The sequence below is a fragment of the Columba livia genome, chromosome 5 (assembly GCF_036013475.1).
Source record: "Columba livia isolate bColLiv1 breed racing homer chromosome 5, bColLiv1.pat.W.v2, whole genome shotgun sequence".
NCBI lineage: Eukaryota > Metazoa > Chordata > Aves > Columbiformes > Columbidae > Columba > Columba livia.
In genome coordinates, this window is record NC_088606.1 from 54,635,509 (window position 1) to 54,648,272 (window position 12,764).

Below are 12,764 nucleotides of genomic sequence, written 5' to 3' on the forward strand. Positions count from 1 at the left end.
TTTTGTGGTTTATTGATAGTGCCCGTGTGTCTTGTTCTCTACTTTAATACCTTTTAGAAATATATCACAAGCTGATTCCTTTAGTCTTTCTTAGGCTGCCTCACCTCTACCCATTGAATCATGTTATACTGATTCCAGGTGGGATTGAGCCAGAGTCCCTCCCAAGCTCTGAAGAAGCTAAAAGGAGGCAGGCTGTGATCAACTATCAGTGTTTAATGCACACTGTTTCCAGACCAGTACAGACGTACCAATTCATCTGGAAATTATCCCTCCTAATCTGGTAAATAAACAGCATTAAACCTTTCACTGTAGCTCAGAGCCATGAGAGCTTAACTCATCATCTCCTAGTTTAATATATTTCACCCACTGTCACACTGTTTCTAGATTCACTGTGCTTTTTACCAATAAATTATGTATACTTATTAAGATAACTTGCAACTACTGAAATTATCCTAATTTGGCTAGACTACTACTCATCCCTGCCCTATAAATTGTTCCAGGATTTATTAATTGCTAAGGGGTTTGAATGTCAATGACCCAAAGGAAGGCTACAATGAGATTTTCACTATTATTCTTTGTATAGCAACTTGGGCTTTACATATATTTTTGTCCTCTTCCCCTTTTTGAAGAAAACTCCTTTATCTTTTTTTTTAATCTCTTGAGACTACTCAATTAATTTGGAATCTGTTATTTTTTTCTCCAAAGGTTTTGCTTTCTAGAAAAAGACTTCTCAGTGTTTTCATGGGATACATGATGTTTTTAACACATTATTTCTCTTCTAGTACTGCAGCAGAGAGCAAGGAAAACTGAAGATCTCTTGTTGCTGCTTAAGTAGTGTTACCAGCTCCACAGCAGAATGTTTGCAGCATCTGCCTGCTATTATTTGTGCAATACAAATTTGGGCAATTTGGGTATTAAACTGGGGCCAGAGAATATATATCCAACAGGAGAGAGTAGGATGAACAACGGTAGAAGTGAGGAGGTAGAATACAGTTATGCAGATGAAATGCATGAGCTCTGTCATTGCCTGCTACAGCAGAAAAAATGGGCAGCCAGGAGGTGTCTGCTCCTCTGGGGAATTGTTTTGCTGGGCAGCATCAAAGAAAAAAATAGCTACAGAACTATTGATGTGTTTTCACTCTGGGATACCAGGCATCCATTAGGGCTAAGAAGGAATAAATGGGAGACAGATGACTATCCTTCCAGTGTAGCAGAAGGGCACAGTGAGTGCAGAGCAGGTTTCTACTACAGCTACTGTGCATGCCATCTCCCAGCTGCCCAGCACTGGTCTAAAGCAGGATCTCATCCTGTACAGGCTGAGGAGAACACCACCGTGCAGGATCTCTTAAACTCATGCTGCAGAGAGAGACCCTCAGAATCTTTGCAACCACCTGTGAAAGACCCTAAATCTTAATGGCAAGAGGAGAGAGAGAGGTTTCTTATGCTTTTAAAAAAGTGCCTGGGATTTGACACTGCAATTTGGACTAGCTCCTATTCCACAGACTTCTGACAACCTTACCTGGAAGGGAATGCAAGGGACTAAAGGACAGGGCATGTTGCTAAGAAGACTATATTATATCTTGCAGTATTGAGAAATAAGAACACAAAGTACAAGTGTCATATGTTTCCATTGTAAATGGGGCTCATATTTCACAAAGCAGCATTGCAGGAGAACAGGGTGAGCTGGTTCATATCCAGCAATTATGTATCTTTTAAATGGTAGCACACTGCTGGATAATTATGTGTGAACAAGGAAAGCTCTTAGCTACCACTTGGACAGAATACACTTCACATTTCCTCAGCACATTTTATGTAGTCTTGTTTATAGGGGACCAAGACCCAGGGAGTTTCTGCCCACTAATTCCAAAGGGTTAGAATCTCAACAGTGACCAGAAGCAGTAACCAAGAAAATTCTTCTATGATGGGAGGCTCACTGCCATTATTGGAGTCATTATACCTGTTGCCTCAAGACAGCTATTCCAGCAGTCTCTACGGAATCAGGCTCACAAATGTATTGTGCATGGTAATTGCATTACTAAGCAAAGTGCTATACTAAAATGGGTGCAAGACAGCCCCAGAACAGCCATGTGAAGCTGCTGAGGGGAGCTACAATATCTGGACTTTCATTTGTCCTCTGGGATGGGACTCAGCTCAGTCCCAAAGGTGTTAGTGGGATGGACTGCCCATGGAGATGAAACCAGGGTTTATTTTGTTTGCAATCTATGCATGTTCCTGTTACACAAAAACCTTTATAGCATTTATCCCTTTGTCTTAGTATGGCCATTTCATCCTGTTCTACTTATTTCTAAGGGAGCGCTGTTTCCTTGGAAGGCCAGGAAGCACACCATACCTGCTACACTTGCCCCCATCCCAGCTCTGCTCATGCCTTCCCCTGTGGCTTTGAATAACCCACTCTGATCTCTTTTCTTCTACCTACCCTCTCACACAACAAGGTGGTTTGTGAGGCTTACTTCATGTTGGGATAACACCATGTAGCTTGTGAGAGAAAGGTCTGCTTCTAAAGGCAGAGTAATACTATGGTGCCAACTAAATTAAAATTTAACAGTTACAGTAATACCTTCTTTCATAGCCATTAAAATTAGGATAAATTGGGGTAAGGGGGTGTTTTGAAATTTAAAACTTAATTTGTGGGTGGAAAAACTTACCCCTCATGATTCAATGCTATAGAGTGGGATTGTTCATTCCTGTAAGCCTAATTTGTTCAGCAGCTCTTAACACAAATATGTTGGCTCACTCAGAAGATCTGTCACTTTTTTTCTTTTAAGTATCTGTCATTTGATCCACAAAGACAGGGCTTCTTCTTGTTCTGCACTAGAAATTCTTCAGCAGAAGCCACTTGCCTTGCTGTCCTATCTCAGCCAACAAGTGCTCAGAGGTGAGTGAAGTGGCAAATGACAGTCCCAATAAAGAACAGAAGTAGAAACAAGGAAACACCCTTCTAGCTCTGTAGAGCTCAGGATTCCTAAAACTAACATGGTGAGCACATTCATGCAACATCCTTTGCTGTAGTAGGCTCCATGGGTCACTCCTAGCACCAGACTTTGAAGATATTTACCTTTAAAACACTCCTCCCTGATAAACTAATTTTCATTTTACATTCATGAAGTTACTACTCTGTAGAGGAAAAGGTACAGAATAAGCCACGATTAGAAAAGAGCAAGGAAAAGTGGCACAAAAGGCATGACTGCCTCTTGAATACCCGTTCCATCTCTACGAAAGAGCATGACATGTTACCAGTGAGTACTCCATGGTGTTACAGAGCCTTTTTTGCTCACTTCAAAATGCTGGAAGTAACTATGAGCTGACATCAACTGGAGAACCACAACTTGATGAGTAAACCTCCAAATACCTTCTTTTTTTTAAAAAAAAAAAAATGTTTAGAAAGAAAAGTATAACAAATACTAAGCTCAGCAGCCTGGCAGCCTGGTGCCAGGGCACCTCATTGTCATTTTTATTTATCAAAGCAGCAAGAAGGACAACCCAGAATAAGACGAAGTGTGGAGTATTGGGAAACTGACCCCTCCAAAAGGAATCCAAGGACATGCAACTAATCATACATAAAAAGTAGAAATAAAGTAATAGTAATAATTTAATTACAAGACCTATAATAACTGCTTAGCGACCTTAGAGTGATTACTTAAAAATACTATTCTGAAATCCCTAGATGGCTGCAGTAAGTAGCTGTAGGTGGTGAAAGTCAATTTCAACCCCAACTAGCTGGCTCCCAGCCACCAACTGGGCAACTGCCTTGCCCAGGCAATCAATGCCAGTAGCTGCTTACACAGTGTGCCAAAGCACTTCGAGCCAAGTCCATGGACAAATGCAATTAGAAAAAATATTATCATAAAGCCACCAACACTAAAGAAAAACCTCTTATCCAGAATATCCTAGGATGCATCTCTACAACTTTGGTGTGTAAACTGAAATAGAAACCAAATATTTAAATCAGACTAAGTAAACACATGAATATATTGCTATTTAAACAGTGGATCCCTCACATTGGAGAGATTTTAAGTAACACATCTTGTCACAAAGATACGTTGTTATATGCATGCACATGTATGCATTTATACACACATGGACATCATCCTGCCATACACAGGTTCTGTTTTCCTGCCTCCTTTTGTTGCCTCTTCTGGTGATTTTGGTGTGTCTGGAAGCCCATGTCACTGTGGGTTAACCACTTGTGGATGGATGACTCTTTTGCAATTTCTACCGCTATTTGAACATTAGACATTTTCCTGTGCAGCCAGCTGCCATTACCACTCATGTCGTTTCATAAGCCCCTTCTTTCAGAAAAATCCTTCCCTAGTCAAGGCTAGAAAATTTTATAAGTGGAAATGAGCCCCTTAGTTCCATTTCTGTTTAACCATCACATCCTTGGACTTGGCCTCCTCAAGCAAATTGTCTGCCACTGCCTGCACAATTCACTACTTGAATGCTCTTCTCCTAGTTACATAAAGATGTGCAGGTGAAATTCAGGATTGTTTTTTTCTTTGTTTTGCCTTAAAGATTTCCTATAGAAAGATCCCCAGCACTTTTTTTTCTGTTTCACGGAATAATCGCCCGACCTGAAACCAGACTATTCCACAAAGCAGCCGCTGCCCATGGCAGCCAGGTACCGGCAGCAAATCCACCCCTGAACAAATATTTACAGACATCAGTGCCGGGGAAAGGGGATCGCTCACACCTCCCCGGCATAAAGCCCGACCCCACGCACACTTCCTCGGGAAAACAAAAACACCAACCAACCATCAAAAAAAAACCCAAAACACAAAAACAAACAAAAAACCCGAACAAAAAGAACAACGAAAACCAACCAAACAAACACACACAAAAAGGGTATAAAGGTAAAGAAACGAACCCAGTGCTCCCCGTGGAGCAATCCGGGACTCGCCCCCCTCTTCCCTTCCCACAAGGGTGACGCCGAGGAGCGGCACCCAACGGTTTTGAAGCGCTGCCGTTGCGCCCGTTGCCCAACGGCCGTCACGCGGCAGCGTAACGCCTCGGGGCCGGTCGCGCCTCGGGGGCCGCAACAACGAGGCGGGGGACGGTCGCACTCGGCCCCACACGCTCGGCCGTTGCCGGCCTCGGCGGCGCCGTCTGGTGGCCGCCGCGGGCCCCGCCGCCTCAGCGCCGCGGCCGCGCTGCCGGGCCGGGTGCGGCGGGGGCTGCGGCGGCGCCGTTCGCCCGCTCGGCCCCCGCGGCGCGGCCGTTCCCCCACCCCTCGCTCCCGCCCCCGGCGGAGCGCAGGCTGCACGGGGCGGTGCTGAGCGGCGGACCGGCGGCGGGCAGCCATGCTGTCGAGGAAGGGGATCATCCCCGAGGAGTACGTGCTGACCCGGCTGGCCGAGGATGTGCCGGATCATGCCCGGTACCGCGCGCGGGAGCGGCGGGCGCGGTTTGTGGGCAAGAACGGTGCCTGCAACGTGGCCCATAAAAACATCCGGGAGCAGGGGCGCTTCCTCCAGGACGTCTTCACCACCCTGGTGGACCTCAAGTGGCCCCACACGCTGCTCATCTTCACCATGTCCTTCCTCTGCAGCTGGTTGCTCTTCGGCATGGTCTGGTGGCTCATCGCCTTCGCCCACGGAGACCTGGACCACAGCACCCGGCTGCAGCGTGACCCCGCAGAGGGGACGGCAGGTGGCCCGTCTGGCTTTGTGCCCTGCGTGACCAGCATCCACTCCTTCACCTCCGCCTTCCTCTTCTCCATCGAGGTGCAGGTGACAATTGGCTTTGGGGGACGCATGGTGACGGAGGAGTGCCCAGCTGCGATCCTGGTGCTGATCGTGCAGAACATCGTGGGGCTGGTGATCAATGCCATCATGTTGGGCTGCATCTTCATGAAGACCTCACAGGCACACCGGCGGGCCGAGACCCTCATCTTCAGCAAGCACGCGGTCATTGCTCTACGGGAGGGCAAGCTGTGCTTCATGCTGCGGGTGGGTGACCTCCGGAAGAGCATGATCATCAGCGCCACCATCCGCATGCAGGTCGTGAAGAAGACCTCCAGCCTGGAGGGAGAGGTGGTGCCCCTCAACCAGATTGACATCCAGATGGAGAACCCTGTGGGGGGCAACAGCATCTTCCTCGTCTCCCCACTCATCATCTATCACGTGATAGACAAGAACAGCCCCCTCTATGACATCTCCCCCTTGAACCTTCATCACCATGAGGACCTGGAGATCATTGTCATCTTGGAAGGAGTGGTGGAGACCACCGGCATCACCACTCAAGCCAGAACCTCCTACCTGGCGGATGAAATCCTCTGGGGCCAAAGGTTTGTGCCCATTGTGGCAGAGGAAGATGGGCGATACTCTGTGGACTACTCTAAATTTGGCAACACGGTGAAAGTGCCCACCCCTTCGTGTACTGCTAGGCAGCTGGAGGAGGACAGGAGCATTATGGACACCATGCCATTGTCCCCTAAAGGCACAATGAGGAAAAGGTCCGTCAAGCTAAAGCCCAAGTTTACCATAAGTGATAAGCCTTCCTGATGCCTTTTCACTGGGAAACTCTGTTAGGGCTTTGTGTCTGAAAGATCTCATAAACTCAAAACACTGAGGTGGCCTCTTACTTTTTTCTTTTTTTTTTTTTTAATTCAGGTTGCTAGCACAAGGTATGTTGTCGTGTTATTTATTGTGGGATAAATCTAAAGCTAATTCTATTTTTTTAAACGTGTGAGCGATTTCAAGAAGCACTGGGAGTAGGAAAATCATGGTCTGCAGCTTTAAATTTCAATTCAGACTGTCCTATTTAATTTCACGATCATTTTTCATTGATTCATCTGCAGGTAATGACATCTTTTCTCAAAAAATAAATGTAGATTTTTCCTCAGAGATTGCAGTACTTAGAGTCTTGCAGTGTCCTCAAGTCAATAGGTTTTAACTGTTTTTTTTCTAACTTGAACAATCAATATAGCAAAATAAAAGATTAATAATATAAAGTAGGCTGGATTTAAGTGATAACAAAAGGGTGAGGCAATGTTATGTGTGACACAAGATGAGGTCTGGAAGTGTCTGTGTTTTATACTTGGTGTCTCAAAGAAATTAACTGCTGGGTTTGCTTCATCCATATTGTATGGAGGCACGCCTACCTCATGCACTATGAAATGTATTTGAATATTTACTTTTGTTTATTTTAAAACCCATTTTGCTTCCAAAATAAAACAGGAATACCTTTTTGGACTGTACATTTCTGATAGTAAGCAATGCTTTGCTTTGCCTTCAAAAAGAGTAGCAGATAATATGCAACTGAAATTAATTATAAATAGGAAAAATTCTGTATTCTAATTTTTAAATGAAGAGAAGCAACATCTCCCCACACTCAGCCACACAGCAATAGGATATCCAGTAAAAAAATTAATCTCTCCCTTAGGTCAGAGTGAATTCTGTTAGATAATTAGGGAATATAAATAGCATTAGATACTTTAGATGAAAGGCAATGCTGAATGCTGAAATTATATCTGCATGCAGTAGGCAAAACCTTTTGCTCCCTTTTTTTGTAAAACAAGCTAAGGTTTTTGTGCTGAGGGAATGGAGGGATGTGTAAGACAGCGTGGTCACTTCTGGGATGCTGTGTCACAACACATACTCCCGCTGAGAAAATTATTCCCTTTCCGTTTACATCCTGACCCCATACACAGCCGGTGCCTGCCTTAGTTTTTAGCTGAATTCTGGATCTGGCATTTACCGGCAAACCCAAAGGAGCCGTGTTCACCCCTTCAGTTCCACAGTGACTGCGGGAGAAATTCCCCTCAGCACACTCCTGCAAATCTTCTGTCTGGGGATATTAATAACAGCAGCGATTTTATTTCTGTGGAGGGTTATTAGAAGATAGCAACAGTATTGACTACAGCGTTCTATTAACAGGCCAAACTGCCACTCAAGTGAAAAAAAGAGAATGTTGCCCGAATAATACTGAACTAAGCATTACAAAGCTGATCCAATACCTGGTTACACAGACTCTGCAGAGGCACCAAGTTACTTTCAACATGATTACTCAAGGAGCTTCTAGTATTAAGTTCTTGTGTGTTATGTGGTTCGCAACAGACACGTAAAATATTTTGTGTCAGCAGTAATATGGCAAATTTTTGCTGCCTTGTCAGTGTAAAAATATGACAAACCTGTTCAAAAGTGCAACAAAACTTCCATATTGATGACAGAATATTTTCAGGCGTCTATAAGATGAAATAATGTTTGGGTAAAATCAAAGGTTGTTTTAAAATGGCAAAATAGTAGTTATATTTTCAATATTTATGTATTTAAGTTTTATGAGGACCTTTATCAGCATTATCAGACTGCTAGTTAAGAGAGTAAATGCCTGTTGAGTCTCTAAATTCCCCAAACACCAATACTATCCTGTGAACAGCTCTGCAAATGTGGTGTGTGTTTCACAATGAAAAGGCAGACAAATTGCCATTAACAAGTAGTCAGCAAATAAAATTTGGAAAGGCATAGTTTACATTTGTAATCACAAAAAAATCCTATTTTTTTAAAAATAGGAATGATTAAATGCCTCTAATTATTAAATTACTTCCATAAGACTGAGTCTAATTGTCACATTATTTTCCAGTTTTCCCTTCCGCTGCCTCTGTTCTGCCTCCTGTTGCCCATCAGAGGGGCACTTACTACAAATAGCAGTAGAGCTTTTTGCATTTCCCAGACACCTTTGTTCCTTTGAAAGTGCATTGTTCTTTATCGCTTGTCACAACACCACTGCTCAATTCTTACAAGAGTCATAGACGAAATATTAATAGAGTTAGCTTGCCAGTGACTTGAAATCTTTGGCTTCTCCTTAACCTCCTTAGTGCCTTATTTCTATGTGTAAGATACACCTTAAGGTTCTTGCATAAAACCTCTTCAGCTCTGGTAGTATTGTAAAGCTCTTTTCAATATTTGACCCAAATGTGGAGCAGTTTCAGCAGCACTACCATGCAACTATTTTCAGGAACTGATGCAAACCTCTTTTTCCCTCAGGGAAATCTGTGCTACAGCGAGGTAGAAAATTCTCTTTGTTCACTGTGAGGTGGGAGGGGAAAGACAGGAGGAAACAGCTTGCATTTGCTGGGCTGCCTTCAGGACCACCTTTTATGTCACTTTTTACTTTTACAAGAATCCACCTCATTTTCTGAAGTCTTGCAATAAATAGGCATCATAATATTATGAGGAAGGCAGGATTTGTACTATTAAAATCACCATATTTAATTATTTCAATCAAAGTGTTGGTGATTTTGAATCTGGAGATTCTTGTAATTTCAATTCCTTCTGTTCTTTCACTATTTTAAATACTCGGAAGCATATCAGGGCAGAGCAAGGAACAATAAGTGTGCTTATTTTGTACTAGGGATATTACTTCTTTGCGAGAATCCTTTCATTTTGTCATTTACAAAGTATTTGGGAACACAAGTATCTGAAATTGTTCTTAAGGTTGTACTTCTGTAGGTGTCAGTGCTATTATTTGACACAGAAAAGTCTTCATTCTTAGCAATGAGCAAATGCTGCGTTTTCCATAGTTGAAGTGCAAAGTGAGTGGGCTTTTGATCTTTCTCTCTCAGCCTACGTCTGCTTCTTGGGAGATGGTATCGCAGCTGGGATCCTGCCGAGCAGCTGGGAGTGTGCACTGTGGCTCCCACCGCCACTGCCTCTCCACGTGTCTTCTGCACAGCAACCAGTGTGAGGGAAGCTGGAGGTGACATGCTCAGGGCTTATCCTGAGGGGAGGACATGGACACAAGAAGTGGGAAGTGGCGGGTTTTGTCACGACCCATTGCTTTGTTTAGGGTGTGGTGGAACCGACTGTGTCTGTGGGAATTACCTTTCATGGGCTTCAGAGTACAGAGACCCTGATCAGTCATGCTCATATTTCACACTGTTTAGCACTTTAGAACTGGTGTTTGGAGGGACAGAAGGATCAAGGGCTTATTAATCAGAGACTGGAGAACACTTACAATATACAAAATCAGAATATAACAAGGTCTGACTTGGTCTCTTTATCCCCCAAAACACTTTATCCCCCGAAGTAACTGTAGTATTATAGCAGTGTGTTTCACTAAGATGGTGTCACTATAAAATAGATACAAAGAAGAAGTGCATTCAAGAGGCTGCATATTAAGTCAAAAAAGGGTCAGAGGCACAAACTAAACACATCTGAAATCCGCAAGTGACACAGTGGATGTCACACAGACAATGTCAAGAAGTAATAAACTGGTTTTTTTTTAAGCCCTTCACACCAGGAAAGGTGAGTTGATGTGGAGATAAGAGATTGAAGACCTAAAAAGCAGATCTGAGAGCCTGGTATAAAAGTCTTTAACAAGGCCAGGGCTTTCATGCTAGAACAGATTAGCAACCAAGTCAATGTCAAAAGTCAGTGTGCCCTGTGAGGCGAGACTGCAAACTGGGCATGATCAGCATTGCTCAATCCCATGGGTAAATATTGCTGCGTGTCGAGCAAGGTACAACAGAACCCTGTTGGAAGCAGTGCTAGGAGGGCTTTGTGGCAACTGATTCTTGTGGTTATTTATTAATAGTCAGTAATACAAATCTACTGAATAATTGATAGTTTTTTGAAAACTGCATTTGTTTCTTCACGTTTTCCTTTCTCTTCCACTCTTTGTATATCAGTCATCCCTAAAGGTAATTATTGTAGGTATGCTAGAACAGATTGTTTTGATTTGGGATAGAGCACAAGAAGGCTTTGGAAAATAAAATTTTATATATACATATACATATATATATATTTATATATATATATATATAGACATATATATATATATAAGAAACCCAAAAAATCTCTGTGAAATTGCCAAGCTTGCAACTTTCACAGAGATTCCTTGTGCAAAGCTTGGAAATATCTATTCCTAGGAACTGGATATTAATAAGCTATCATAGATTATTCCCTGTTTTGCAGGTCCCTGTGGAAGGGAAAGTGGTTTAGTTCTTTGGGTTTGAGTTGAGGGAGACGAGAAGGAGATTCAAAATCAGTGCATTTTAGGCTCCCTGGTTACACCTTTCTCTCTCACATGCTCAAAGTTGTACTGGTATTCACACTAAAAATGGGCAGGGTCAATGCTCTTTGCAGTGCATGTTCCCGTGTTGCCCTGCATTCATCCAGGGCCAGCTGCCCCATTCCAAGGCAGACTTCTCTAACCCAACAGCCCTGACCTAAGGTTCCCAGAAGGCAGTAGAAAAAAATCTCATCCATTTCAGTGGATTTTTGGATCAAAGGACGTAATCTGCCAACCTGCTGAAAGCATGTGCTGCAGCAGAAAGAGGAATTTAACCAGCACTGCAGACATTACTCAAGCAAAGCTACTGTTTGAGGTAAGAAGATCCTTGTGTGAAGGAGGTCCTGGGTAAGCTAGATCAGAGCAGGTGGTGGGACCCATGCTCAACGTGGCTGGTGACTGTCTAACTGCCTGTAACAAATGACTCAGTGTACTATTTTTGATTCGGCAGCAGGAGAAAGATACGTGATATAAACCTCCACACCCCCCTCCCCGAGGAGAACTATTAAAAGAGCAGAAGACATTCTTGAGAGGCTGCAGATACTGCTGCCTCCACCCTGCTCTTAGCCCTGCTGGGTGCCTACAGAGAACAGTATGTTGCATGTTTTACTGGCTTACACCCCTATTTTAATAGAATTGTCACAGGGAAATGATTCAGTTTAAAAGTAATTTTCAAAAATGAAAACCTGCAGCCCCTCTTCACCACTTGCACCTGTCAACATTTGTGCCTGACTTACTTAGTGAGTTTAAATGCTGATGGCAACTCTGTGAGAGGTTTTCTAACCAGCTCCCTAACTGCAGAGCCGAGCAACCTGCAATCATCAATCCCATCTGAACTGCAGGGGGCCCAGAGGCCTTGTGATGGTGGCCCCACAGAGGAATGTCTTCTCTTTCTCCCCCTCACAGGGGCTGGGGCTTGCACTGGCAGGAGGCATCGCATCTCCCACCCCATCCCTCTGTCCCTGCTGCTGGGAGGGTGGTGGGGCCCTGAGCTGGGAGCCGGGCTACCACATGCTATGGCAGAAGGTGGGACCCACTCTTTTCATTCCCTGGCTATTCCTTGTTCATTTGCTATTTTGAGTGGCAAATACCTGCTCACTGGTTTGCGTTTTCTTTGCCCCAGAGAGGGTAGGCAGAGTGTATAAATGGCACTGTTGTTGTTATAGTCATAATAGCATTCCTGACTGGAGCTGAGACACAGAGATTGGTGGTGAGCATCCATACCAGCAAAAGGAGTCCTTGACGTCAGTGAGCTCATGTTAAATTCTGGGCCTTTAAATCCAAGAGAGCAGGGAGTTCATTAGCACCAGGGTTTCCTTCTTAGGGTTGGGCACCTGGTTCAAATAGTTCCTGATGGTGCCTTTGCTACAACAGAAGTGCTGTTCTCCATCTTATGTGAAAAGTCTCCTCCTGCTTCAGCATCTCCTGGGTGCTTTTTCCTGTGTCTTGTGAGTAAAAATCTTGTTTTATTTCCTTTTTCTCTAGCATGGGAGAATGTGGTCCTTGTGCATACTGTCTAATCTTATATGCTGAGGCATTTGAATGACTTGAATGTGTATGTCATGATCTGAGATCAACTTGCCCTGTTTGGAAAGTGCCTGAAAGGAGGTTGTAGAGAGGTGGATATCAGTCTCTTTTCCCAAGTAACAAGTGATGGGGTGAGAGTCAATGGCCTCAAGTTGCACTGGGGGAGGTTTAGATTTGATCTTAGGAAAAATTTCTTCACGGAAGGGGTT

At 43.8% G+C, this 12,764-nt stretch overlaps 1 protein-coding gene across 1 annotated transcript; it reads left to right on the forward strand.

The window, feature by feature from the left end:
* Positions 1-5,201: 5,201 nt before the first annotated feature.
* On the forward strand, positions 5,202-8,569 carry KCNJ11 (potassium inwardly rectifying channel subfamily J member 11). The gene has a single exon (XM_005499361.3). The coding sequence runs from the start codon at positions 5,319-5,321 to the stop codon at positions 6,519-6,521; it is 1,203 nt and encodes a 400-aa protein (XP_005499418.2). The 5' UTR covers positions 5,202-5,318; the 3' UTR covers positions 6,522-8,569.
* Positions 8,570-12,764: the final 4,195 nt, after the last annotated feature.

Excerpts from the sequence above, each read along its gene's own strand:
- KCNJ11 (XM_005499361.3), top strand. The coding sequence starts at position 5,319 with ATGCTGTCGAGGAAGGGGATCATCCCCGAGGAGTACGTGCTGACCCGG.